This window comes from Strix uralensis, chromosome 12 (genome assembly GCF_047716275.1).
Source record: "Strix uralensis isolate ZFMK-TIS-50842 chromosome 12, bStrUra1, whole genome shotgun sequence".
NCBI lineage: Eukaryota > Metazoa > Chordata > Aves > Strigiformes > Strigidae > Strix > Strix uralensis.
In genome coordinates this window covers 2,510,785-2,536,377 of record NC_133983.1, presented here as the reverse complement: position 1 = coordinate 2,536,377, position 25,593 = coordinate 2,510,785, and the positions used below count along the sequence as shown (strand labels likewise).

The window sequence follows — 25,593 nt, the reverse complement described above, 5'->3', positions numbered from 1 at the left end:
TCACATGAACCATCTGCCCTTAAAACGATGCAGGGCTCTGCTTTGGTTGGAGTGGGTTTGGGGTGACAGGCAACAGAATCACAGGATGGTTGATGTTGAAGGCACCTCTGGAGGTCATCTGGTCCAATCCCCTGCTCCAGCAGGGCCACCCAGAGCTGCTTGCCCAGGATCATGTCCAGAGAGTTTCTGAATACCACTAAGGATGGAGACTCCACGACCTCCCTGAGAAACCTGTGCATGGTCACCCTCACAGTGAAAAAGCATCTCCTTATGTTCCAGTTTGAGCCCATTGCCCCTGGAACTGGGCACCATTGAGAAAGGCCTGGCTTTCCTCCTAGGAGAGATGCTGCAGTCCCTTCATCATCTTCACAAAGGTCATCAAACAGAAAAAGCAGGTGCCAGCATGAAGATGATTGAAGATGGTCAGTTCAGGCACCTGAACACCTTTCAGTGAGGAAAGGAGCAGAAGAGATAGAGTCCCCTGCTTTATGCCCATCTCAGCTGTCACAGGAGGGGATTTGTCTCTGCAGGAGAAGGTGCCAATCCTGCCCCTGGGCTCCTAAAGGATAAAGCCTTCGCCTGAACAGGGGCTTGAACCCTGGACCCTCAGATTAAAAGTCTGATGCTCTCCCAGCTGAGCTATCCAGGCTCACATCTGGGGGTTTGGGGATGTCCAGGACAGGCAGTGGGGACCCCACCTCACTGTGTCACCAGAGGGACGATAAGGGGACTTTCCACCCCCACGCTGCCCCGGCGAGGACACCGCAGTGGAGGGCGGCCTCCCAGGAGGAGAACGACGGCCAGGACCTCTGCCCTGCCCTGGCACCTCTTCCTCGGGTGCGGAAGGGTCGCTCGGGGAAGGTGAGGCACAACCAGCGCGTTTATCCTCCCGGGGACAGCCAAAAGCCAGAGGGGCGAAGCGGAGGAGGAGGAGAAGCCCTCAGTGTCGGGGCTCGGGAAGGCCGGGCTGGGGGCGGGAGGGGGGTGGTTTGCAAAGGCGCCGGTGCCCTCGGAGGGGGCCACGGGCTCCTAAAGGCCACCCGTCATTTTCTCTTGCCCTTCCTCCCGGTTCTGCGGGAAGGGGCCCCTCTGCTCCGTGGGGAACCCACCCTGCCAGCCCAGCCCACCCACCAGTCCACTCGCCCTTTCCTGGGAGGAAGAAGACGTCTTCCCTTCAGTAGGAGAGCACGACTTTTCTGGAGCCAACCCACTCTGCTGGAGCTCTTTACTCCTGTCCTGGCCAAGCTGGGAGCAAAGCCTCCCTGGAAAGGCTGTGTGCCTTTCTCCCTTCCCCACGAAGCAAGAGGAGGTGGGAGGCAGCAGTTTTCTGTCCCAGAGCTCAGCTCCAGAGAAGATGCTGGGTAGGAATGATTTGCACCCACAGGATCAAAAGGCCATGCTCCAGGTGAGCCTGAAGAACCCCCACAGCATCCCGCTGCTCAGCACTGCTGTGCTCTAGCCCATTGTCCCACCGGTGCAAACTGGGAAGGCTGGGGCACACTGGGAAGGCTGGACCAAGCTCACAAGCAGTTGGGTTCTGCTCTATTATCATGGCTCACCTCTTCTTCACCCCCCTGCACTCTAGCCCCCTCCATTCCGTGCCCCTCCAGGCGCTGCCAGCCCGGGTCACCCTGCCTTCCCTGGGTGCCTCCCAGTCCCGGAGGGTCCCCAGTCCCTGGTGCAGGCAGGGCCATCTGAAGCCCCTGCCCATGCAGGATGGGGGCTGCAGGGGCTCCCCCAGCTGGAGCTGGTGCTGGGGGGGGCACCCATGGGGACCAGGAGCCCACAGCAGGGTCCCAGGGCAGCCTGGGCATGGGGGCACAGAGCAGGGACAGTGGGTGGCACCGGGGGACATGCTGCTGCTCTGTGGCACGAGGGGCTGCCCAGATGTGTCCTCACCTGTCCCAGCCCCGATGTCTCCCAGAGGTTTAGGCTCTGCCTGGCCACATCAGCAGTGCCAGCCCCACTTGCCAAGGGCAGGAGGAGCAGAGAGGTGCTGCATTAGCCCGGGCAGGGAGCAGGCAGGGAGCAGGCAGGGAGCAGTCAGCCCTGGGCAGCCCCGGGAGGTTACTCCGGGAGCACCGTGCAGGGGGAAGTGCATGGCAGCCACAACCCAGCGCACAGTGGAGGGATGCCAAGGCACAGGGAAGCTGCTAAATTTATATGCCCACTCTGCTGGCAGCCCTGAGCAGGGCTCTCAGGGCACGAAGAGCCCCTGGGCACCACTGGACTGCCTTGGCAGGACATGGCATGTCCGCAAGGCCAGTCCTTCGGCCCTCCCCGTCCCTCCTCCCCATCACGGCCAGCCCCTTGCAGCTCTCCCCTCCCCTGCAGCCCGAGTGCCTCTTGGCTGGACCTGCGTAAAAAATATAAAAGGCTGTTTTGCTTGGAGACGTCCGGAGGATCCCGGCCGAGCTTGCCATGGGGACCAGCCGCGCCGGGGTTGTGTTGCTGACGCTGTCGCTGCTCCTGCAGCCCACGTCTCAGTTCTGGCTCTTCAACGTCCTCTTTCCACCCACCACCACCCCAGAAGCTCCCCCAACCAACAGCACGCCGCCTGTGGTACTCGGTAAGGTCACACCAGCGTGGGCACCATGTGGGGTATGGGTGGGTACCCCGGGTGCCGTGTAGCCCCCCAGAGCCAGCGGTGAGGTTGGGGTGCCACGCTGACAGCAGCTCGGTGGCTCTTGGCTGCGATGGCCCTTTGCAGTCTGGAGCTGGAGCCACCAAGGGGGGGTGACACAGCTCCCAGGTCCCCTCCCATCCGCTGGGCTGGGGATGCAAGGCTGGCCATGCCCAGCTGCAGCTGTCTGGAGCTGGGGGGACAGGCTGGGCACCCCAGAAAGCACATGGGGCTCTAATATCTCACAGCTGGCCCCGAGGGTGTTTTAGGGCTTGCTTGGTTCTGAAGGGGCTCTGCTGGCAGAGGGATGGGGGCTGCAGCACACACTCGCCTGCTGCTTCCCACGGCTGCTGCCGTCAGTGTGGCGGGCCAGCATCCACCACCACGATCCCACAAAACCCACCCCATCCCATGTCTTCTGCCACTTCCTGGCGATGGTTAAGTCATCCTCTGCTGCTGCAGAAGGGCATCCAACTCGCGTCTCACCCAACATCCCCCTTGCCTGGGGGATGGCGTGGAGGAGAGCGAGCCTTTGGCAGAGATGCTCTGGGAGTTGAAAGGTTGGGGCATCACCTCGGGGAGGTGGGAGCAGCCACCACCTCCATTCTGCACATCTCTGCCTTCCTTTGCCCCTCTGCAATCACTGGAGACTCAATCTCGGATTTTGCCGTGAAACCTGCACTGAGCGGAATTGGGGTTTTTCTCCTTTTTCTTGAAGTAAGCCAAATTTCCCCTTTAAAAAGAGAAGAGAAAAAGCAGAACATCCCTGCTGCAAGACCGAGGGCTGACCCCACAAACTGCCTTCCAAGAGCCATCAGAGAGCATGGGACAGTATCTGGAGCCCCAGTGTCCTGGGGCTGGTCCTGCTTGGCCATGCCGATGGCCAGGAGACCCAGGTGGCCGTCACCAGGTGCCTCTTCTCAGGATGATCTGTGATGCTTGGAGCATCTCCCCGTGCCCCTGGTACCAGCCTCAGCCCCTGTCCCATGCCCAGCCGGATCTGGCTGTCCCATGTGCTGCTCAGCATCCACGTGTAGCCCATCCCCCTAGGCTGGGTGTCCCAGAAACCCCCAGTGCCCTTGGGACCGCTGATAACCCCTCTGCCCCCACAGGATCTCCCTTAATAATTACCTAATGTCCTCTGGAAAAGGAGGCAGAGCTCAGGGCTGCACGCCGGCGGCAGGGGTGCTGGCTGTGCACCCTCAGGAGTCATCAGAGCAGCTTGTGGTCCCTCTTTTCTTGCTGGCCAGGGAGGTCCTCCCTGCCCACTCCCTGCCTGGGCTTTCCTATGCCTGATCCCCAACCAGGTGTCTTGAAGGCAGGATTAGACCCTCCCTGTATCCTTGGGGAGATGCCACAGAGGTCAGGGAGCTGTAAAGCAAGTTGAGGGATGCAACTGCTACCTCTCCTTCCCTTCTCACATGGGACAAGGCTTTCGGAGTCTGCAGCCATGCCCATGCACCCCTTGGCCATGTCCCTGCCACGCTGCAGGCGCCAGGGCCATGGTGAGTGGGATGGGGGCAGAGCATCTCCAGGCCAGGATGCCCTCGCACTCTGTGACAGGAACAGCACTGCGGTTCCCCAAAACACCTGCACCCATGGACCCAGGGGTGCAGGGACACCTGAGGCTGGTGGGGACCAGGGGAAATGGGGAACATCCTTCTCAGGTCAAAGCTGCTCCCAGCCTGCATCCTTCAGCCCCTGTGTCAGGCAGTGTGTCTCCCACTCTGCCATGTTTGTGGGGTCCCACAGCCACAGCAGAGCCAGGGTCTGGGTCCCAGAGCAACACAGGGCAGGCATCTACAGGGACTTTAGACCACAGAGCAGCTCATGGTGTCCTTTGGGAAAGAGCCTTACATGGGACGTGTAGTGAGCCACATAGCAGACAGTGCCTGCAGTGGCATTGAAAGCCCACACCATCCCCAGTCGTGTGTCTCAGGCCTGTCCTCAGACCCACTGGGGCCATGGGGTTCATCACCCAGAGCTCCCATCTCACCAGGCTCACAGCCACTGTCCCCTGCAGTCCTTTCACACCTTGTCTTCACCCTCGGGGTCAGCGCTGGCACCAGGAGCCAGCTCTTGGCTCCTGCACACCAGCTGGGACCACTCTCCATGGTGTCTGCCCCCAGCACAGGCACCTATAGCGAGGTGGCACCAGGACGGTTGTCCCATCCTTGCCAGGAACCACACTGAAGATCCCAGAGGCAGACCAAATGCCCCAGTGATAGTAACCCTCCATCAAGGGAGCCCAGGTCACACATGTCAGACTGTGAACTTGTTTAAAACCATGCTATGTTTACGGTACGCACTGTTTGCACTGAATTCCCTCAGGGTACAGTTCCGCTCGGCGCTGAGCCATTTCAGAGACCTTGTTCAGCCTGTGCAGAAGGTTTAAAGTTCAGGAAAACAGTTCATGGGTCTCGGAAGCCAGCACCAGGATGACTTTCACCTCCCTGGGGAGTCTGTGCATCCCTGAGTTGTCCCACTACCCCAGAACAAGGTGCCGGGGGTGCAGTAGGGCTGGGCAGCCCCAAGCAGCACAGACTCCTTCCCCCAGGCTATAGCGAGCAGAGGAGGATGGAAACTCAGCCAGGAAGGGGGGAATAATCCAGGATGCTTCGTGCTGGTGGGGATTGGTTGGTTTGGCCCAAGGGTGGCAGCTCTGGGGGTCATCCCGTGGGAAAGGCAGCTTGGGGGATCCCTAAGGATGTGGGTTTTGTGCCAATTCCATGCTCACCCTGCATCTCGGCTCCAAGCATCCTTGCTCCTGCACAGAGCAGGCTGTTCTCCAGGGATGCTGCTCCAGCAGGTCTCCAGGTGTCCCCAGCCAGGCAGCCCCAGGGGACCCCTGCCTGGGGGGCTGGGACAAGCAGTGGGCCAGTGGGATGGGGTCTGTAGCTGTCTCTGCTCTCCCTCTCTGCGGTGCCTCCAGTGCCTGGGTGTCTGGGGAACCAGCTGGAAGCAAAGCTAGACAAGCCGGACGTGGTGAACTGGATGTGCTACCGCAAAACGGAGGACTATTTCACCATCTGGCTCAACCTCAACACCTTCCTGCCAGTGGGAGTTGACTGCTGGATCGATAACACCAGGTACCGCTCACCTCCACCCCGGGAGCTCCCTGGGGAAATGACCTACCAGGGATCTCCCTCCTCTCTCCTACCCCCCTCCAGCCATGACTTAGCACACATGGAAAACCATGGGAGCACCATGGGACTGTTTGAGAACACAGCTGGCTGGCTCCAAGCACCCGTCCCTTTCCCATGTCCCTGCCACGTGCTCATGCCCAGCCAGATCATCCTTGGCACCCACTGGAGGGTCGCAGGGTGAGGGGGCTGCTGCAGCCCGCTCCATCAGAGCCTCCTGCCCCAAGATGCAGGGCGATTGGCACAGATGCTGGCTTGGCTCCAGTCCACCTCCCTATCCACACAGAACTTGGAAACAGCCGCTGCCACTCAGCTATCTCCACCCCAGCCCCACATCCCCCACGGGGACATGGTTCTTCTGCTACTTTCTGCCATTTCCCCACAGGGTGGTGTACAACCGAACTTCTCGGAAAATGTCCAATGCCCCGGGGGTGCACATCCGCGTGCCTGGCTTCGGCAAGACCTATTCCGTGGAATACCTGGATCAGAGCAAGCTGGCAGGTGAGAGGAGGAGAGGCGCGGGGTGTTTGGGGATCCCACATGCTCCCTGCAAGTGGAGAGCTGTCCCTGTGTCTCCAGTGTGGACCAGTTCCACAGAGAGCCCAGGTCACCTGGGAGTGAGAGACACTGGCCTCGGAGACACATTCCCTTCGAGTACCATCAGGGACCACCCCGTCCTTGACCCCAACGCACATGGGACGCATGGAGCCACTACCTCTGGCTGGAGTCACCACAGGGCTTTTCAGCCTGGAAAAAGGTTGACAGGAGAAGACTGAAGACCTAATTCCCACCTGTTTTCTCTGCCCGTAGGTTACCTGCACACCCTGGTGCAGAACCTGGTGAACAACGGCTACGTGAGGGACCAGACGGTTCGGGCAGCCCCCTACGACTGGAGGGTCGGGCCCCGTAAGTCTTGGGTTTGTGGCCAGGTCACCCACGCAGGGAGGGAAGCAGAATGGTTTTCACGGGCTGGGTGAGCCAGCCGGTGTGGAAGGACCCCTGGAGAGGGATGGTTGCCCACGGTAGTGGGTGCCCGGCCACTCACAGTGCTCTTGTGTGAATGCGTGGTGGCACTGGTGGCCTCTGCACCCACACCTCTCTCTGGTTGGGGCTCCTAGGGTCAGCCCTGGAGCCCTGTGACCATGAGTGAGGTGGCCAAGAGCTGGTGCCCCTCTTGTCCACAGAGGAGCAGCCTGAGTACTTCCAGAACCTAAAGGCACTGATCGAGGAGATGCACGACGAGTACCAGCGACGTGTCTTCCTCATCGCGCACAGCATGGGCAACCTGAACATCCTCTACTTCCTGCTACAGCAGACGCAAGCCTGGAAAGATCAGTACATTGGGGGCTTCATCTCCCTGGGTGCCCCCTGGGGAGGGTCTGTCAAGCCCCTGCGTGTCCTGGCATCCGGTGGGTGACTCCTTGTGTGCAGCCACCTCTTTGCTTTCCTTCTCTCCTGCAAAAATGGAAGGGTGGAGGTGGGCGAGGAAAGGGCACGGTGGTGAAAGAGGTGGGGGACAGATGGCCGAGGGGTCTGTGGAGGCAGCTCTCGTGCTCTGGTGCTGGTGTCACTGCATCTCGCTGCATCCTGCAGTGCTGAAAAGCACCATGGAGAGTCGTGCCACAGCCCCGGCAGCGGAAGAGTTGGCCCAGGGCATGCTCTGGAGCTTGCTCGAGTTTCCATGATCGGGGCTGGTGGGTTTGTGTGTATGGAAACCTGCTGTCAGAAGGGTTCACCTGCAGCCTGGCCATCCCCCTTCCTCCGCACCAGCTCTTGCCTCTGCACAGCCTGCACCATGGGCAGGGCCACCTCCTGAGCTAGCGGGGCTCCTGGAAAGCTGAAATACCCACCCAAAAATCTTGCAGCCAGAAAAGCACTCCGGGGCATGCTCAACCCCTTGTCAGCACCTCCCCAGACATCTGCTCCCCCTCTGTCCACGCAGGACAGTGAGGTTGCTGGACCTTTGCTGCAAATCATACAGCTCTTCTGCAGCAGAGGACACAGAGGCCACCCAAGGGACACTCACACACTCATGCACCACTTGCTTGGATCTCCCCAATCTCAAAGCCCATCCCCCATAAGCTTTGCTGCCTTCAGGCTTTAATCTCCCTTCGCCCAGTTCCTCTTTAGTCTCTTTGCAGCCCAGAAAGCCACAATCACTTGCCTAATGCTGACAGCCCAGAATATCTACAAGTCACAAGCTGACCCTCCAAAAATGCATGGAATTAAAAATCATGTGCTTGATGATTTTAACATCTGGCCCCTTGCGTCACCCTTAAGTCACCTCCTCATGTTTTTCTCTGTTGCCACAAGGGCCAAAGGCATTTTTAAGGTAATCTGCAATCATTGCACACTAAAAATGCCAAGGCTTGCAGGAGACATGCAGGTTGGCCACCTGCTATCAGCACCTTCATCGGGCTCAGCCCACTCCTGTCCCTGCAGGCAGGTGTGGAAGTGCCAGGGTTGCAGGGAAAGTCCAGGGCTGGGTTGCTCAGGGCCAGCACACATCCAGGATTGTCTACACTCAGCCCTTCCTAGCAGCTAGAGGTGTGATACCAGAGAAGAGTCTGGATATCTGCAGCCAGAGGGGTGAGGAGAGGACGTACCATTATGGGCAGGGCAGGGGTAGGCAGGGGAAGACCTGAGATGGAACCATACCCCAGCAAGGCGACAGCCGTGAGTCGCTGCTGGACGGGCTGGTCCCGGCACAGCCGCCCAAGGGGCACCATTTGTGAGGGTACATCTTGGTGCTGGTTGTGATGAGCCCCTGTGTGTCCTGCAGGTGACAATCAGGGCATCCCACTCATGTCCAACATCAAGCTGCGTGAAGAGCAGCGCATGACCACCACCAGCCCCTGGATGTTCCCAACGAGCCTGGCCTGGCCCGAGAACCATGTTTTCATCTCCACGCCCTCCTACAATTACACCTACCGGGACTACCAACGCTTCTTCACTGACGTCAACTTGGAGGATGGCTGGTACATGTGGGAGGACATGAAGGACTTGCTGAAGGACTTACCCCCTCCTGGGGTGGACACGTATTGCCTCTATGGCACAGGCTACCCCACCGTGGAGACTTATATATATGACGAGCGTTTCCCTTACGAGGACCCTGTGGACATGATTTATGGCGACGGGGACGACACCGTCAACACGCGCAGTTTGGAGTTGTGCAAGCGATGGCGTGACCAGCAAAAGCAGAAGGTGCATGTCCAGGAGCTGCGAGGCGTCGACCACCTTAACATGGTCTTCAGCAACCTGACACTTAGTTCCATCAACGAAATCCTGCTGGGGAGCCCACAGGAGCAGGGGGAGCTGGGGCAGGTGAGATTCAGCCCAGGGGCAGGGAAGGTGGGGAAGATCCTACCTGGGTGGAAGTTCCTTAAGGAGCCCAAAAAGAACTGAAAGGAATGAGGGCCAGCTTCCCTCTGTGCTGGTAGCCACCAGAAGCTGCCATGCAGGGGAGCAAAGGACTCGGAGCTGAGTTTGGAAGGAAAAGGAGCAAGACGAACAGCTCAGGTGGATGGGCTGGCACCCACTTCCACACTGACTGTTTTTTCTTTCGGGAACAGCGATTAATTATACTTCAGAGGCTTGTAACTTCCCACTAGCGGGTGGATAATTAACTGCGCTGCTAGCTCATTAACATCCCACTTGTGAATTATGGCGTATGCACAAGCCCTCGTCGCTAGCAAGCCACGTTTAGGCACTTTAGAGGCTACGGAGCCCACGGTGCTGTAGCCTCTGCTCACTTGAGACAGAGCAACTCACGTAACGAGCGCGGGCTCTGACTTACTGGGGCGGTCACGGCGGTGGCACGGGGGTGGCACGGTAGGTGTGGCTTACGAGAGCACCTCTGCCAGCTGCCAGCATGCAGGCAGCAAGCTAGGCTCCTCGGGCAAGACCGACTCGAAATCAGCAGATTTACAAAATAAACACACTTTGCTTCTGAGCGCTGAGCCTGCCTTGTCCTTGCACGCTGGGTTAGTAAAGCCAGTTGTAACCAAAAATGGAGGCGCTCACTGCTCGGCAGCACCCCAGGGGCTGGGGCTTTGGGAAAAGCCACATGTTGGCCAACGCAGCTGGGGTTGGTGATGGAACTGGGGCTGGTGATGCGACTGGGCTTGGCAATGCAACCAAGGCTGGCAACACAATTGGGGTCACAGGGGTGTTGGGGTTGGTGGCACAACCAGATTGACAATGTGACTTGGGCTGGTGACACAAGCAGGGTTGGTGATGCAGCCGGGGCTGGCGATGCAACTGGGATGGCAGCACAATGGGCTTGGCAATGCAACTGGGACTGCCGGCACAACCAGGGCTGGTGACATCGCTGGGGGTGGTGATGCAGCTGGGGTTGGCGATGTCACCGGGGTGGCAATGCAACTGGGACTGGGGACACAGGGTTGGTGATGCAAACAGGGTGGCGATGCAACTGGGGCTGGGGGTGCAACTGGGGCAGCAATGCAGCTGGGGATGGGGATGCAGGCAGCTTGGTGATGCAACTGGGGCTGGTAAAGCAACTGGGATGGCGATGTGACAGGGACGGGTGGTACACCCGGGATGGCGATGTGACAGGCGGTACAACCGGGACCGGTGATGCTGCTGGGGATGGCCATGCAACTGAGGTTGGCGATGCAAGCGGGGCAGCGGTGCAGCCGGGGCTGGCGATGCAGCCGAAGGTGGCGGTGCAACCCGGGCAGCCACGCAGCCGGGAGTGGCGACGCGACGGGGCCGCCCCGAGCCCCCCGTTACGGAACGCAGCGCTCCGGCGCTGCCCGGCCCGGCTCTGACACCGCCCCCCACCGCTCCCCTCCGCCCCTCTCCGCCCCCCACCGCTCCCCTCCGCCCCCCACCGCTCCCCTCCGCCCCTCTCCGCTCCCCTCCGCGGTCAGGGCGGGCTCCGCGCGGAGCGGGGCGGGGCGGGGCGCGGCGCGGCGGGGAGGGGCGGGCCTTTCCCTAACGCGCTGCTCTCCCATTGGCTGCGGCGCGCCGGGCGCGGCGCCGATTGGCGGGGCGCGGCGCGTGCTCGGGGCGGCGGCGCGGGGGTCGGCCCGGCGCAGCCCACGTGCCGCCGCCGCCGCGCTGGAGGCCATGGTGCTGGACCCGGGGGCGGCGGCGGCTGCGGGGCTGGGCGCCAGCGCCGCCCCGCGCCTGCCCCACCGCCATGACCCACCGCTCTGCTCCTGCCCGGCGTCCCCCCCCACCCCCCTCCCGCCGCCGCCGGCACCGCCACCCGCGCCCCGCTACCCGCGGGGAACCCGGCGTCTGTCGGAAACCGGCGCCGGGATGCGGCGGGGCGAAAGCGCGGGGGGGCGCGGGGGGATGCGCGCTGCCGCCTCCCTGCCCCACATCGCCCGGGGGCGGGGGGGCGAGGAGGGCGGCGGGCGGCGGAGCCCCTGCCTGCTCGTGGCGCTGCGGCCCCGCAACGTGGAGGCGGAACGGGAGCGGTTCTTCCGCGCCAGCTTCGCCTACGACCCGCAGTTCGAGTACGCCGAGCCGGTGCCCGCCGCCGTGCTGGATAAGTACGGAGCCGCCTCCGATCGCTTCGTGGCTCAGGTGAGGCGGGGCCGGCGGGTCACGCGCTACCCGCGCCTGGGTGTGTCCTCCTGCCTGCGCGGGGCGCGCATCGCTGCGGGCAGCTGCCGGAGCCCCCGGTGCCTCCGTTCCTACTGCTGCCTGCTGAGCTGCTACCCGGGGTGGGATGCTTGGCCCGCGGGGGAGGAGGAGGAGGAGGAGGAACCGGGGGATGCCGGATCGCCCGCTCCCGCCTTGCTCCCGCCTTCCTCCCGCCCCGGGAGGGCAGCAGCCCGGCGGGTGTGAAGGTGTGGGTGTCCTCGCGTAGGGCGGTGTCACCCGCTGGGTGCCAGTGGGATGTATCGTGGCAGGACAGCTCCATGGTCGGACCAGCCCGGATCTGGTCCGTGGTCCACACGGAACCTCGTGGCCTGCCTTCCTCCCCAGCTTCTGCCGCCCCATCTTGCTCCGCTCACTGTCTTTTGTAGCCTGCCCTCAGCACGCTCGCCCTGTTATTCCTTAAACTCTTCTTTACTTACCCACGCACCTGCAGGAATCGTACATGCCCCATGGTTGACCTGGGTGATGGTCATACTGGTGCTGGGTGATGCTACCAGCATCAAACTGGCTCTTGCTTACGGATGCCCCTTGGCGGCCAGGAGCTGATGCTCCATCAGGGACACCTTGCTGTTATTTTTTTTTTTTTTTTTACACTTGTTGCTGTAGAAATAACACACAAGGAGCTGGAGCGTGTGGGTCACCGTGTGGGAAGTGGTCCTTAGCCTGGAGAACCTTGGTGGGTTAAGTCTGGCTTGTTTTCTGGAAGGCCATCTTGCGTGGCAGCATCCTTAAGACATCAGCAAGCGTGGTTAGTAATGGTAATAGTTGGTGTAGACTCCGCTTAAGGCGCTCACATCCGAGTGAGCAGATAAAAAACCCTCTTACCCCGAATTCAGGGTTGCACGCAAGAGGTGTCTCCTACTTGGCTGGTGTTTCAAATAACAACTTAGTTGCCGATTCATTTATTGGGTTTTGAATGTTTTCTTATTCTTCTATTACTTCCTATATCTCTGCCTGAATTATTATCCAGATGATTCAGGCTCTTTCTGTAAACAGCTTCCTAAGCAGTTAGTCATTTCCAGTGCCTGCCCTACCTCTGCCCCCGATAAACTGGTGCCAGCGATACTGTTGCAGGGAAGGCTGTCTGACTTCTATAAAGACCTCACTGGCTTTTCAGTGTTTTCTTCCTGCATTTAAGTGCATTCTATCCTCTGAGTAATATGGTAAAAGGAGTCGCTTGGAGCAGTTTCCCCCCTTGTTTTCTCTTTCGGTACAGTTGACTTACCATGTAGTAAAAGGTTAGTAATTGAGATTATTTTGCCCTGTGCATTACTTTGAATGAATGAAATTAAGTGTTCATAACCAGCGTGAATGGTCTCATCCTGGATCCTAAAACCCTTTGCAAGAGATACCAAGTGTTGAGCATTTCTACCAATGTTTCCCCAAGTCCTCTGGTGTCGGTGCGATCAGATGGTATTTGTGTCACTGTTCCTTTGCTCATACCCTGCAGTAACCTCCTTCCAGTCTCTTTCATTTTGGGAGACCTTTTTCATTACCAGCTAACTATTAGCTATAAACTGCTTTTATTTTAAAACTTTGCACTTATCATGAAGCTTAAATAAACCAGACATTTTGCTAAGCCAGCATCCTTGGACAAGAGTAGACAAACCAACACCAGCTCCCTGCTTCCAGCTTGCTGCTCCACCAGCTGCTCTGCACATGCTGGGTGGGATTCTTTTATTTTTTTAATAGAAAATTTAAATAAACCGGAAGGATCCTTCTAGCCCCTTGGAGGCTCATCACTCTGGAGATCACATCCCTGGTTTGTCATGGGAATGTGAGCAGCACCAGCATGGAGCTGGGGCTGGAGGATTTGTTATCCCACTGCATATGGTGGGTGCATGATTTCAGGCTGCCTGGGGATGCTCAGCAGCCTCTCAGAACACTAAACTTGGTATTTTAGGAATTTTGCTGGCCAGGACATGTGCTGGAGGTCAGCAGGGAGTGTGCCCGTTGGTTGTTACTCCTGGGCACCAGCTGTGCTGGGTTTCTCTTGGCTCGGTGCTTTAGGTCCCCTGGGAGCAGAAAGCAAGTGGCTGAGCAGAGGTGGTAGAAAGAAATGGTCCTTTTGCTGCTGCAGTCAGCAGGAGGTACCTTGTGGCACTGCAAAACCAACCCTGATTGTTCAGCAAACAACACAGACACCCCCCACCCCCCCCCCCCAAAAAAAAAAAACCCAAACCCAAAACTCAACAACACGAAAAAACCCTGCACAGCTTCTCCTGGAAAGGCACCATAAGTGACTCAAGAATAAAAAACAGCTGTACAGAGAAAACTTTGGGGATGGAAAAATCAGGACCTTCTGCTGGGGTAAGGGACTGTGCTTACCAGACGCAGACCACGGAGCCCCTCTGCGGGGTGTGGGGTGGTTTGAGCGCTGGTACTGGTGGTGAGCACCCATCTCCTGCTCCTGGGTGGCCTTAGGATGAGGGAGGGGATGGGACCTCCTCTGCAGGGCTCCAGCTGCTGCCCGGTGCCTGGATAAGAGCAAAGGGGGTTTGCTCGGCAGGAGGAGGTAAAACACTCACCATTCAGGAGCAGTAGTGCTTGGTCCTGGGCTGGGACGCTCGGCAGCAGCTCAGCCAGGTTTACAGATGCAATAAAACTGCTGGAAAAACTCCAGAACTGGTTCAAAGTCATCGTCATCTGCTTTAGAATATATATTAATAGGCTGGAGAAAGTCATTGCTTGAAAATGTCTATCATGAAAACTCACTTTTGGGGAAGGAAATGTGCTAATAATTGCTCGTATTTTATAGATGCTCCATAAATGTTAATGCTAATAAAATAGCACGTGCTGCTTTTATTAGAAGGCTGTTGGTGTGCAGCAGGCTGGTTGTGCTGAGGCCCTGGCTGAAGAGGAAGCGGCGTCGCAGCAAAGGGGGATGCCCAGCCTTAGAGCCAGGCTTGCAATCCAGCACTGCAATAAGAAACTCTCAGAGTAAAGAAGCAAGATGATAAGCGAGACCTCTTTGTGCAAGCACTAGGGTTTGAAAGGAGAACCGAGAGCAGAAAAGATGAAAATAATCACAGCTTTAACGTCCAGAGGCAGCATGCTGTGATGATGCTGTTTCACTTCTGCTTCGCCCAGTTCCCACAACAGATGCTTGCAAGGGTGATAAAAAGCAGAAAGAATATACTGTGGGTCATGCTGATTGCATTATGTGTCCATCTGTCTTGGTGAGCACCTCCAGCTGGCTCAGCCTCCTCGGTTTTTTAGGTATTGCAAAACCACGTCTCACTTTATAGGCATTTATCAGGGATTATCTCCGCTGGGTTTTATTGCATGTGAGATTTTAAAATGTGTTTATAAGCGGGGAGGGTGTTTGCCCTGATGTTTCGTTTCTGTGTGCGACAGGCGATCAGGATCATTCGTGCTGTCCTGGAGAAGTACGGGACCTACGAGAGCTTCGAAGTCGCCACGGGTGGGAGGCTGCTGAGCAAGTGCCAGATCTGGTCCGTGATCCGAAAGTACATGCAGAAGGAAGGCTGCCTGGGAGAGGTAATCTGCGTCCCTGCATTATCACTTGTTATAAGTGATACAGCTGCAAAATACTTATTTTCTGATAAAAAGGACTCAGATTGAGAAGTGTTTTGGGTACAGAGAAGAAACTTTTCTACTCTGAGCTGTGGGGTCCTTTCATCTCTAGCTTGGCTCTGTTCACTGTACCCAGCGTTAGGATGTGGGTGCTGGTTCCCCACCAATTTCCCTGATCTTTTCTTTCCCTTTTATGCTTGAGAGAGAGAGAGGAGCTGCTGCTTTTCTGCGTGGCTGTGCGAGAAGCCTTTTGCTGCGTGCCTGAGGCATCAATTACCTTGCTGTTAGCAGTGGTATGGCAGACATCTCCAACAGCTGCCTTCATTCACATGTCCAAAACCAAAACTGGGGGGAGAGATTTCCTGCTGTCCTGCGGGATGTGCCGGGTTACGGGTCTTTGAAACCACAAGCTCAGGTTTTAAGGCTGGGAAATATGTGGTTAAGATAGAACAGTAGCCATGCAGGATGGAGACAGGGGTAAGTTCATCATCTCTTAATCTGGTTTGTCTGTGCCCCCAGCAGCATCCAGCATGGGATGTCCTGCAGCTTCGGTTAAGGGGCTTTCTTTCCTCTTCTGCCAGCAAGGTGTGGGCAAAACACTTCCACCGTCCTAGGTTCAAGTGCTGAGAAGGATTTCTGGACCTGGCTTAGGTTATTTTGGCTTGCAGGACTGCCTTTGGCTGTTGGCTGCAGGGCAGAAGGCCATGCAGTGCTGGCGGGTGTGAGGGGCTTCCTCACCACTGCCTCTTGGCCAGACTGTTTCTCCTAGCTCTGATTTTTCACCTCCATCTCCAAACAGGGTTATTCACAAGCATTTCCCTGAAGCATCAACTTGCCCAGTGGTACCCAGCACGTTTCATGCCTGCAAAAGCAGGAGTGAGCAGTTCCCGAGGTGTCACCTGGTCAGGGGATGTTCCTCCTCCAGTCCCCTTGGTTTGCTCTGATCCCTCCTGGACATGTCCCTGGGATGTGGATTTGGCACCTTGGTCCTCCTAAGCCTTTGCTTGGGATGGAAAAGGTCTCTGCAAATCTATTCCTATATCTATATATTCCTATTCAGCTGCCTTTTAGTACCCAGAACCATTCCTGATACCCAACCTAACAGCTGGCCAGTCTTACTTACAGACCTACGCTCATGGCTTGCTAGTTGTGGTCTATCTCTTGATTTTTATTAACTGATTAAATTCAGCTGTTTTGCTCTTCTCCATTAATCTAGCCTGAAACGAGCTCTGGCTGGGCAGAAAGCCATCTTTCTTCTTACCTATTGGTGTACAACTGGCTTCCTTCCAGCCCTGTGTAATTTTCCCTTTGCTCAAGGGAACACAGGGTTCAGTAATTATGTTTGCACATCAGCGTGCGAGATACGCGGCCCTTTTATCCAAAACTTTTGGTAAGTGCTCTGTAAACCATTAAAGCATTGGTTTGTTCATTCACACCCATTACAAATTTTGCTGAATTTCTCCGGGGCAGGGAAGAGGGAAGGGTTTCATCTGCTCTCGATACAGTGATCTTGGCAAAGCTTGCTCCCCGTACAGGACAAAAACTTGGCTGAAACTTCTGTGTCGCTGGTAACTTAACACCCTGTTGGGGAACCGGGTGGTTTCAGACGTGTATCTCCCTCTGTAATTCTGTAATTCCTGACTTTTCACCTGCTGTGCCCCGTCTGTGCTGCCGTGCCATTTGCTTCTGTGATCCGTACTAAGCGTGATGGCTTTCTTCTTCAAAAAAAACCCAACAAAAACCAAAACAAACCCAAAAAACTCTACTGCAGGGGGTTGCATTAGCCCAGAGACCAACCAGCTGATGCGTCAGCTGCCTGTGCTGCCTGCAGGCAGTCCTGGGAGGCAGTCGGGCCAGGCTGGTGGCAGACAGCTGCCCTTTGTCCCCGGCGCCGATCAGCGAAGGCAGAATCCCGCTTTCCGGCACCGCAGGCAGCATGCTTGTGGGTAAGTATTTGCACTATAATTAACTTTCTGTCTTCAAAAGCTTCTTTGTTGGGGTCTGAGCTGCAGATCCTGAAGCTCTTCTGCTTTTCTTCTGGCTCAGGGCCGAGGTGACGCTGCTGGAGCTCAGACTTCTCCACATGGATTTCGGTGAGCTCCCAGCTTGCAGCAGAGAAACGCCTGGCCCCGTTGGTAAGTGCTGCATCCCCTGGGGTTGTGAAATGCTGTTAGCCTAAATAGCACTAGCTAGCATCTCCTGGGATCCCACCGGTCGTGCCCTTCCACCTCTGAGCTGCTCAGTGGTGGCGCTTTCTTGGCACACGAGGTCCTGAGCAGCGCCGGGATGCTGGGGAGAGGCAGGAGCCCGTGCCCTGGTGCTGTGGGGGCCGTCAGCAGCCTTCCCGTGGTTCCTGGGGTCAAGCTCTTTCTCCATTACATCCACAAAAGCTGCGCAGAAGCTTCACGGACCACGAGGATGTGCTGGGGATGCTGCTCGGAACGAGAGAGGTCACAGTCCTGGAGAGCTGGCGTTGCTCCAGGAATAAGACTTTGGCTGAAGTCGCAGCCCCTGTTGTAACAGCATCTGCAAAGCTGGAGGGTCCCAAAATAAGGCAAGTGGTGCTGCTCAGCAGGCAGATGGGCTGCTGCAGCTGGAGAAGGGCTGCAGCTTAGTGGAGGTGTGTGAAGCTGCAGTCTGGGGATGCTGTGGGTCCCTTCCCATCACTCCCAGATGTCTGGCTTGGCATAAGGCCGTTCTTGGCACCTCTGTTTAAATGACAACACTGTATCACCACAATATCAAATAAGGGGAAAAAAATCAAATAACCCAAGCCAATGCCTCTAAGAAGTCATCAGAGTGACATCTGAAGAATGACATCATGGGGTTGTGCCCGTCATCTTCTCGCCATGGCGGCCCCTGGGTGCATCCATATCTTTGGCTCTCATGGGGGGACTGCAACCTGCAGCTGTACCCGTGGCTGCAGGAGCTCTCAGCCTCTCCAAGCAGTGTCTAATCCTGTTTCCCAACCCCTGGATCAGTCCCTTTCCATCCCTCATTCCCCTGCCCAGCTCTGTCCCAGGATCCTTAGAACAGGGATAGGGAATTTCTTTCGGGCCACGGCAGCCCTGTGTCTTCCTGAGTCAGGGGATGTTTCTGCCTGCAAAAGCCCTGCCGTTAATTTGCCTACTTGATCGTGAACTGTCGCAAACCTCATGCAGTGGGTTGCGCTGTTTGTTGATTCTTCCTCATCCTGAATCTGCTTCCTAATCACTTCACTTGATGCCGTTGAGCTCTTGTACAGGGAAAGATAGTTTCCATTCCATATCATTGAGTTGAGTGTTGCTGTTTCTGTGTTGCCTTTACCTTTTCTTCACCATTAGAGAGGAAAAAAAAAAACCCGACAGTTCTTCCTCTGACTTAAATTCTTCCTCTAAAGGCTCTGGGATGTTTTTGTGTGGAGTTTTCCTTGATTCCTGAAAACACAGATCAGTTGCATCAGCTACACCCTTCCCTCTGTGCTCAGCCTTCAGCAGTGTCCCACCTTGTTGCAAACTGAATTCTGTGCCCTTGGATCTTTCTCCAGATGCTATATCCCAGGGAATGCTTCAGTCTTCATTTCAGCTCTTGCTGCCTTGCCTAAAAAGAACTCGTGCAAGACCTGGTTTCAGTGCTGAGCATCACATCCTCAGCATCCACGGACGCCTCTTATTTTCCAGCTGTTTGCTGCGTTTCTCTTTGCTCGCTTTGTGCGTGGTGATATCAGATAGGGAAAGAAAATGGAAAAATATTGGGTTTGGACTGTTCAGGCACAATAGTGAAGGTTGAGGGCCAGCAATTGCCTTTGCACAATTCGGCTAGGCTCGTTTGGTGCTGACATTGAGTTGTGTGAGCAGATCAGTGATGCTGTGGCTTTAGCACTGGAGCCCTGTGCCATCACAAGATAGGAATGCCCAGCCTGGTGACCATTGACAGCATAAACCACCCCACCCCCCCCCAAAAAATATAAAAATCAGCTCTTTTAAAGGCAGAGCACTCAAATGTTGCTTAACACTTATTAATGAGGGGAGTATCTCTACTTTAGACAAGCGCAGTCCTGGCAGGGTGCTTGGGTGCTGGCCTGGGTAACACAGGGAAGATGCAGTGTAGGATGCGAGACATGGCATTCCCAGTACAGCAGAGGTAAAAACCATGGACAAGTGATGGACAGATTATAATGAAAGAGGTGGGAATTAAGGTGCCAGTGCAGATGGGAAGGGAGAGCTGGAGGTCACCAGAACAGCAGAGATGAGCTGTGTGGAGCATTTATCCATGTAACACTCGGTATAGTTAAACTCCTGGGTTTATGCAATATTTCACTTGCGTGGGTGCTCTGAGTGTTGTTTTCAGAGATGGCTTTTGAAATTGCATGAGGGAAACTTGAACTGTTGGGGGGCTGCCAAGCGAACACCAGCCTCCCAAAACCCACCGGCTGGGCTGACCCCACCGCAGCAGGTACAGGGGACCTGGAGCTGCTGAATCCCTGTCGCCGGGGGATGGTGCCTGGAGGAATCCAGCATAACACGGCCAAGAGTGAGCAACTGGAAAATGGAAGAAAGCAGAGAGGAGGAACTCTGGGGGGGTGGTATTTATTTTTAATAGGTTGGGGGAAAGCAGGTGTAAGAATGAGCATTTATCCTAGGGAAGAGCTTAGTTTTTCTGCATCTAGTATCTTAAATTCCAACCTCCTTGGGGTTTATTTTTTTCTCTGTATAGGGGCAATGAAGCATGACAAGACAGCAAGTTGTGGACCTGGCCTTGTGGACCACTCCCAGGCAGCCAAGCATCCTGTATCCTGGTGTTTGAGCTCTGGCTGGCACAGTGCATCGTCTCCAGCGCTCCCTGCGAGAGCTGGAGATTGGGCAGCAAAGACCTGGGGACCAGGGACTGTCGCAGGTTCCAGGGCACCAGTTCCGTGCTGCAGCATCTCCGGGGGAGCAGGAAGAGTGCTGCAACTATGAAATGTATTCCACATCTTTCTTTTGGTTTAAACTCTGTCCCCTGGCTCTCCTTTTCCCCTCCCGCATCCCAGGATTTCAGCCTCCGCTAGTTGCATTTGGGATTGCCATGTCAGATGTCCAGGCTCTATTCCCATCACAGAGAGCTGACCTAAGAGACAGGAATTGGTTAAAAACATACCAAAATGTGGCTCATTCGTGCCTCCTTATTTCTGCTTGCGGTGAAGCTGTAACCTTCCCTGCCTGTTGTAACTCCAGTCAGGGCTGTTGGCAGAAGCTGGTGCTGCTGCCAAAAATCTTCTCCCTGCCAAGAGCCCCCCATGGGAGCTCATGTGGCCGAGGGTGATGATCTTGCTGGAAACTAACCTAGAGCATAAAACCAATTTTAGTCCGGATCAGTTCCGTGCCTCAGTTTGTCCCAGCTGACCAAGGTTTGTGGCTGGACGTGGGAGAGGGCAGCGAAACTGCAACCCTTACTTATTTTGACTTGCTTACTGGAGCAGAAATAAAGCTCAAGGATGCACACACTGGTATATTTTAATCCAGGTAAGCAATTGCACCGTAAGTATTTTATGCTGGCTGTTTGTCCACTGGTAGACTGCTCTGTTACGTTGCACTTTTGGCTTTCATGAGCAGCTTTGCACAATAATAAATCTGGGGTAAAGCAAACCCATTCAGACTCCTCTCCTTTCTTTTTTTTTTTAAATAAGAGAAAAGAATTGTCGTGTGGTAACATGTGTGCACATTTTCATCCTGAAAAATGTCAGCTGTGAAATAATAGATGGGCTTTTTTAGAGTTAGTATGGATGTGGCAGAATGGTTTTGAGATTAAATTGGTACATGCCCGAAGGTCCTGAGCACTGCCACGGCCGAAACTCGGATGCAAGAGTTCCTGGGGCTGTCTCCTCTGGTGATGCTGCGGCTGAAGTTGGATGGTCAGAAAAATGCTGCTTGGATGGCACATTAACTCATGTTAACGTAGAGCAGCTGTCTTGGCTCCAGTGCTTGCAATAGCCAGATTTCCCAAAATAGCTGAGTTTTTTAAAGATATTCACTAGTCCTGCGCATGCGTTGCCTGTCCCTGCTGTGAACTGTGGGCTGGCATGCGCCGTTCCTTCTGCGAGGGTGGGCTGGCGTGGATCCATCCTCACTGCTCGTGAGCCTTGAAAGGGAGAATCCGCAGGAGTGTCCATGAAAATGGAGCCAGAGCCTTGAGTCCCTCGTGGGATGTTTACTGGGGAGTCGTAGAGGGTGGTTGTTTAGAGCAGGGTTGTTTTGGTGACCAAATTTACTGTGCCGTCCCGTTGCTAGTGGGGATGCAGGAGTGGGACCAGGCAGGTCTCTGGAGGATGCCCATTGTGTGTGGCCATAAAGTTGTGGGGAGCCCGTGGGAAGGAGCTGGGGGTGTGGGGGCGGGGGGGGGGTGTGGGGCAAGTGCTGGAGCCAGAGGGATGCTGGAGGGGGCTGCTCAGGACGTGCCCGCTCAGGTTTTACTGGCTGTAAAGACATTAAAGGAGTTATTTTATCCACCCTGTAGGATCATCTCTTTCCCCTTGGCACCCCCTCAGTGCTGGCAGCGCCCTCCCTGCCTGCTCCTGCTGTCTGTGTTTCTTTGGGGAGCTGCAGCACAAGCTGGTGATGGTGCAGCAGGGCCGGACTCTGCCACCCATGGTGTTGGTGGCTTTTTGTGACCCTCCGCCACCATCTCAGCCTCTGCTTAGAGCCAAGAGCCCTCTGAGCATCTCCCGCAGCAGTGCTGATGGCAGTTGCCTCCTTCTTCTTCTTCCTCTGCAGGTGGTGGTGCAGCTCACCGATGACCTGCTGTCCCAGGCAGTGATGATGGTGGAGGACAGCCGGCCGACGCTGGCCATCAACCTGGCCGGAGCCCGGCAGCACTGGCTGGAGGGGATGCTGCGCCACGAGATAGGTCAGTGGGGGGGTGGCTGTGGGTGATGGGCAGAGCCGGGGGGGTGCTGTGGGCTGTCAGTGGGGTAACAGCCTGGAAGCTGTGGGGACCACTGGGCCAGGGGATACCCACCATGTCCTGATGGAGGCATCCTGGTGGGGGGGGCTCCTGGGCAGGTCTCAGAAGTTGCTGAGGCCCTCTGCGTGTGGGGCAGGGGGTGTCGGGCACCCACCCATGCACCCATGTGTTTGTGACCAAAGTGGGATAAAAGAACTTACGACCCCAATGGGATGTAGATGAGCAGACACTCCTTTATGAACAGCTGGGTGCGCAGGGGAGTCGTCTCACCAACACACACCTAACTGGTGTAACATGCTGATTATATTGGACACACTCATACATATTAATCAAGTCCTCATACATAAACATGCCAATACCTGTAACTCATTTTCATATTCCCACCTCTTTCCGGTCACGCACACTTGAGTCCTGAAATGAGTCAGGGAGCTGCTTTTCCCACCGCCACGGACTGCTGACCTAAAAGAAAGACCCTCCAATGTCCTTGACTCAAGGACTTTGGCTCACATTGCAATTTTAACACGCCTCGAGGCCCTTTCACAATACAACTTTTAAAACACCCAGTCTCCAGGACGCTAAATCATCCTTACTAAACAGTCTAACAATGGTACCTCATCCAGCAGCGTAACTGGTTGTATGGTTACTTTAAACGAAACACAACAGCTCTATGACTACTTAAAACATTACACCACTAGCTTCTACAAAAATGGGTATTTTTGTGAGATTCCATTTAATTGATTAGTCCTAATCATTCCTTATCAAAATCTCCAAAAATCATCAACTCAAATTAATAACAAATCAGTAACAATCAGTAAGGTGTCTGCCCCTTGCCCTGGGCACCAGAGCAAGCAGATGTCCCACGGTAGCATCTCCAGCCGAGACTGGAGCTGGCACCCATGGGTGCTGGGTCTCAGCCCCAACCCCAGCGACTCGGGGGGGGGCCAGGGGTCGAGCTTTTTGGAGGCTGTGGCCGACGGCGTTCGCTCCCGTCCCCCCTCCCCAGGCACCCACTACATCCGGGGGGTGAACAACACCCGCCAGCCCTGGCACAGCTCCGAGGGCCGCAAGCAGTACAGCCTGAAGCCCGCCAACCCCACGGAGGAAGGCTTGGCCAGCCTGCACAGCGTCCTCTTCCGCAAGCAGCCCTTCCTGTGGCGGGCAGCCCTGCTCTACTACACCATCGAGCGAGCCAGCCGCCTCTCCTTCTCCGCCCTCTTCCAGGACCTGGAGCAGTACGTCCAGGACGCCGGCGTCCGGTGGGAATACTGCGTGCGGGCCAAGCGGGGCCAGACCGACACCTCGCAGCCAGGTACTGCAAAGCCTTCAGGTTTTGGAAAGGATTTTATTTAAAAAAAAAAAAAAAAAAAAAGAGGTAGGCAGTCGTGTTTTGCTGCTGGGTGCCTGTGGCCATGGCAGCCTTTGAAACGGTGGCTCTGCGCCCCGCTGCATCCCTCCCCGTCCCTGGCGTCGCTCTCCTATGGGTTTATGCTTTGTGATTTATTTTTTTTTCACACGCAGTCCTGGCACATCAGCTCTTTGGCTGCTCAGGGTCAGGTGGGGATGGATGGGCACCTCGCCGGGAGCCCCATAACGTGGTTGCAGTGTGATGGGAATGACTCACACAAGCTCCCAGGGAGGCAGCAGCCAAAGGAGAGGAAAAAAATGAGCATTTCTGGGGATGTCTTTAGATTCTTGCAGTGGTTTACCATTAAAAAAATCCACTAGGAGGAAGGGTAAAAGCATCCTGGTGAGATATTTTGTCATCCTTGTGCCTGGACTCTTGCTGCACCCAGCTGCCTCTGCCGTTCCCAGCACGCGGGTCGCCCCAGTCCAGCACCATTGCTCTGGTTTTCGCAGTTGGGAGACATTCGGGCGAGTGGAGGGTGGTGGGGAGCCAGGCTCCCGCTCCCCGGCCTCTCCTGCTCTTCCAGGGTGTTTCAGTAAGGACCAGGTTTACCTGGACGGGATTCTCCGCATCCTGCGCCATCGGCAGACCATCGACTTCCCGCTGCTGGCTGCGCTTGGAAAGGTAATGGCTGGGTGTGGGGGGGGTAGCTGATCCCTGAGCCCCATCCCCTCCCAAAGCTCACCTGGGCTCCCCTGGTCTCACAGCTTCCTGAAAACAAGCCCTGGGCTGTGGCAGCCCACCAGCTCTTGGCATTTCCCTGCGCTTACGGGTCTCGGTGGGGCAAGGAGAGGCTGGGTAGGATGCAAGGGAAGATGGGACAATCCTTGCTCCTCCATAGGAGACCTTCACGGAGAGGCTTAACCCTGGGCAGCTGGCCATGCTGCTGGCCCTCTGCCTCGGCCACAGCACTCCTGCAGTGACAAAAAAATGACCAAAAATCACAAATTGCTACAACTTCCCCACCCCCAGGTAGCTCTGCTGGTGCCTCCCCACAGGCAGGAGGAGTGTTTGGGCAGTGGAGGGGGGACCCAGGTGTGCTGCAGCGGGGCCAGATGCCCTCTGCCATGGTTTGGGATGGGGGAGGGCTGACCCCATCTCCCTGCTTCCCATCAGGTCTCCTATGAAGATGTGAATCGGCTGAAGAAATTTGGGGTCCTGGAGAAGGCCCGAATCCCCCATTTCATGCAGGACCTGGAGCGATACATGAAGCAGCTGGACCACATCGTCACCACCAATGGCCTGAACGAGGAGGAGCTGGAGCAGCTGCTGCCTGACTGAGGGGCATCCCCCCCCCCAAACCAGCGTCCCAAGGGTGTAACTGGTGCCATTTATTGGATATTTATTGGGGGTGGAGCCTGGAGGAGGGGGCAGAGCCTGGGCCTCCCCCCGCGCCTGGGCGGCCACTGTGCATGTACCGCTGTGTAGGGTAGCGCGGCCCAGAGGGCCGGTGTGGTTAGTGTTGATGTGTTTCCCCCCCCCCCACACCGTCCCCTGTGCGTTCTGGGGACGGCTGCGCGGCTCCGCGTGGCTTTGGGGAGCCGGAGAAGAGGGTTCAGAGGGAGCGAGGGCAGAGCTGGGGAGATGTGCTGGTCCCCCAGAGGTGCAGGAGGCTGTGCTGGGGTAGTTGCAATGGCGGGGGGCGGGGGGATATGCCCTTAGGGTTACCAGGGGGTGCTCCCAGCAGAGCAGGGGGCACCTACTCAGGGCCCACAGACAGGGCTGGGGGCTCTGGGCTGTGCCTGGCAGCCCTGGCAGGGAATAAGGGCTGGCTCATACCCACCCATCACCCTGTGCATGCATTTCCTGCTCCTACCTCCTTCCCTCATGCCCCCCACCAGCAGCAGGAAGGACTTTAATCCCCCCAATACCAATCTCTGGTCTCCCCCCTCCGGTAGATATTTGCCTGCAACTAACCATCGCTCTGCACCCCAACTACAGCCACTCTGCCTGGCTCTGAGGCACAGGAGGATTCGAGGTGGGGATCGGGCTTGATGTAAGGAAAAAGCGTGTAATAAAAACAATGTAATGGAAACAACATGTGGGCAAAAGGTTGTGGAGCAGCAAAAGCCAGGCTGGCACCCCTGCGAACACTGACCCTGCATCTCGCTTGCACAGGCAAAGCTCCGAGCTGGTGCGTCAGGGGCTGGAAGGGGTCACTGGAGTTTAAAACAACACACTGGGCAGGGCCAACATTAATAAATCAAAGTAGGCAAAAGCAGAAGCTGCTCTGAGCTGTTCCTGGTCTCTAACACATGGTCTCTACAGCAGTCGTGGCATTCCAGCTGTGCCATCCCTGGGAGAGCCCTTTTTTAAAAAAAAACAAACCA

The 25,593-nt window shown here is 56.3% G+C and overlaps 2 protein-coding genes and 1 non-coding gene across 3 annotated transcripts; 2 read left to right on the top strand and 1 right to left on the bottom strand.

Moving 5' to 3' along the window:
• Positions 1–576: 576 nt before the first annotated feature.
• TRNAK-UUU (transfer RNA lysine (anticodon UUU)) lies at positions 577–649 on the bottom strand. Its single transcript has one exon. It is a non-coding gene; the product is annotated as a tRNA-Lys (tRNA).
• Positions 650–2,351: 1,702 nt separating this feature from the next.
• On the top strand, positions 2,352–9,718 carry LCAT (lecithin-cholesterol acyltransferase). Its single transcript, XM_074881454.1, has 6 exons — positions 2,352–2,569; positions 5,556–5,712; positions 6,152–6,267; positions 6,577–6,672; positions 6,951–7,175; positions 8,549–9,718. The coding sequence occupies exons 1-6, from the start codon at positions 2,422–2,424 to the stop codon at positions 9,169–9,171; spliced, it is 1,365 nt and encodes a 454-aa protein (XP_074737555.1). The 5' UTR covers positions 2,352–2,421; the 3' UTR covers positions 9,172–9,718.
• A 1,139-nt stretch (positions 9,719–10,857) lies between these two features.
• On the top strand, positions 10,858–25,301 carry MATCAP1 (microtubule associated tyrosine carboxypeptidase 1). The gene is made up of 6 exons (XM_074881808.1): positions 10,858–11,322; positions 14,758–14,901; positions 21,669–21,801; positions 22,862–23,167; positions 23,790–23,887; positions 24,380–25,301. The coding sequence occupies exons 1-6, from the start codon at positions 10,858–10,860 to the stop codon at positions 24,542–24,544; spliced, it is 1,311 nt and encodes a 436-aa protein (XP_074737909.1). The 3' UTR covers positions 24,545–25,301.
• Positions 25,302–25,593: the final 292 nt, after the last annotated feature.

What these genes read in the sequence shown, in the direction of transcription:
- LCAT (XM_074881454.1), top strand. Translation starts at nt 2,422, where the DNA reads ATGGGGACCAGCCGCGCCGGGGTTGTGTTGCTGACGCTGTCGCTGCTC. An exon ending in TGCTGGATCGATAACACCAG is followed by an intron (nt 5,713 to 6,151) that starts GTACCGCTCACC and finishes ATTTCCCCACAG; the next exon opens with GGTGGTGTACAACCGAACTT. An exon ending in CCTGCGTGTCCTGGCATCCG is followed by an intron (nt 7,176 to 8,548) that starts GTGGGTGACTCC and finishes TGTGTCCTGCAG; the next exon opens with GTGACAATCAGGGCATCCCA.
- MATCAP1 (XM_074881808.1), top strand. Translation starts at nt 10,858, where the DNA reads ATGGTGCTGGACCCGGGGGCGGCGGCGGCTGCGGGGCTGGGCGCCAGC. An exon ending in CCGATCGCTTCGTGGCTCAG is followed by an intron (nt 11,323 to 14,757) that starts GTGAGGCGGGGC and finishes TGTGTGCGACAG; the next exon opens with GCGATCAGGATCATTCGTGC. An exon ending in AGGAAGGCTGCCTGGGAGAG is followed by an intron (nt 14,902 to 21,668) that starts GTAATCTGCGTC and finishes CTTCCTCTGCAG; the next exon opens with GTGGTGGTGCAGCTCACCGA.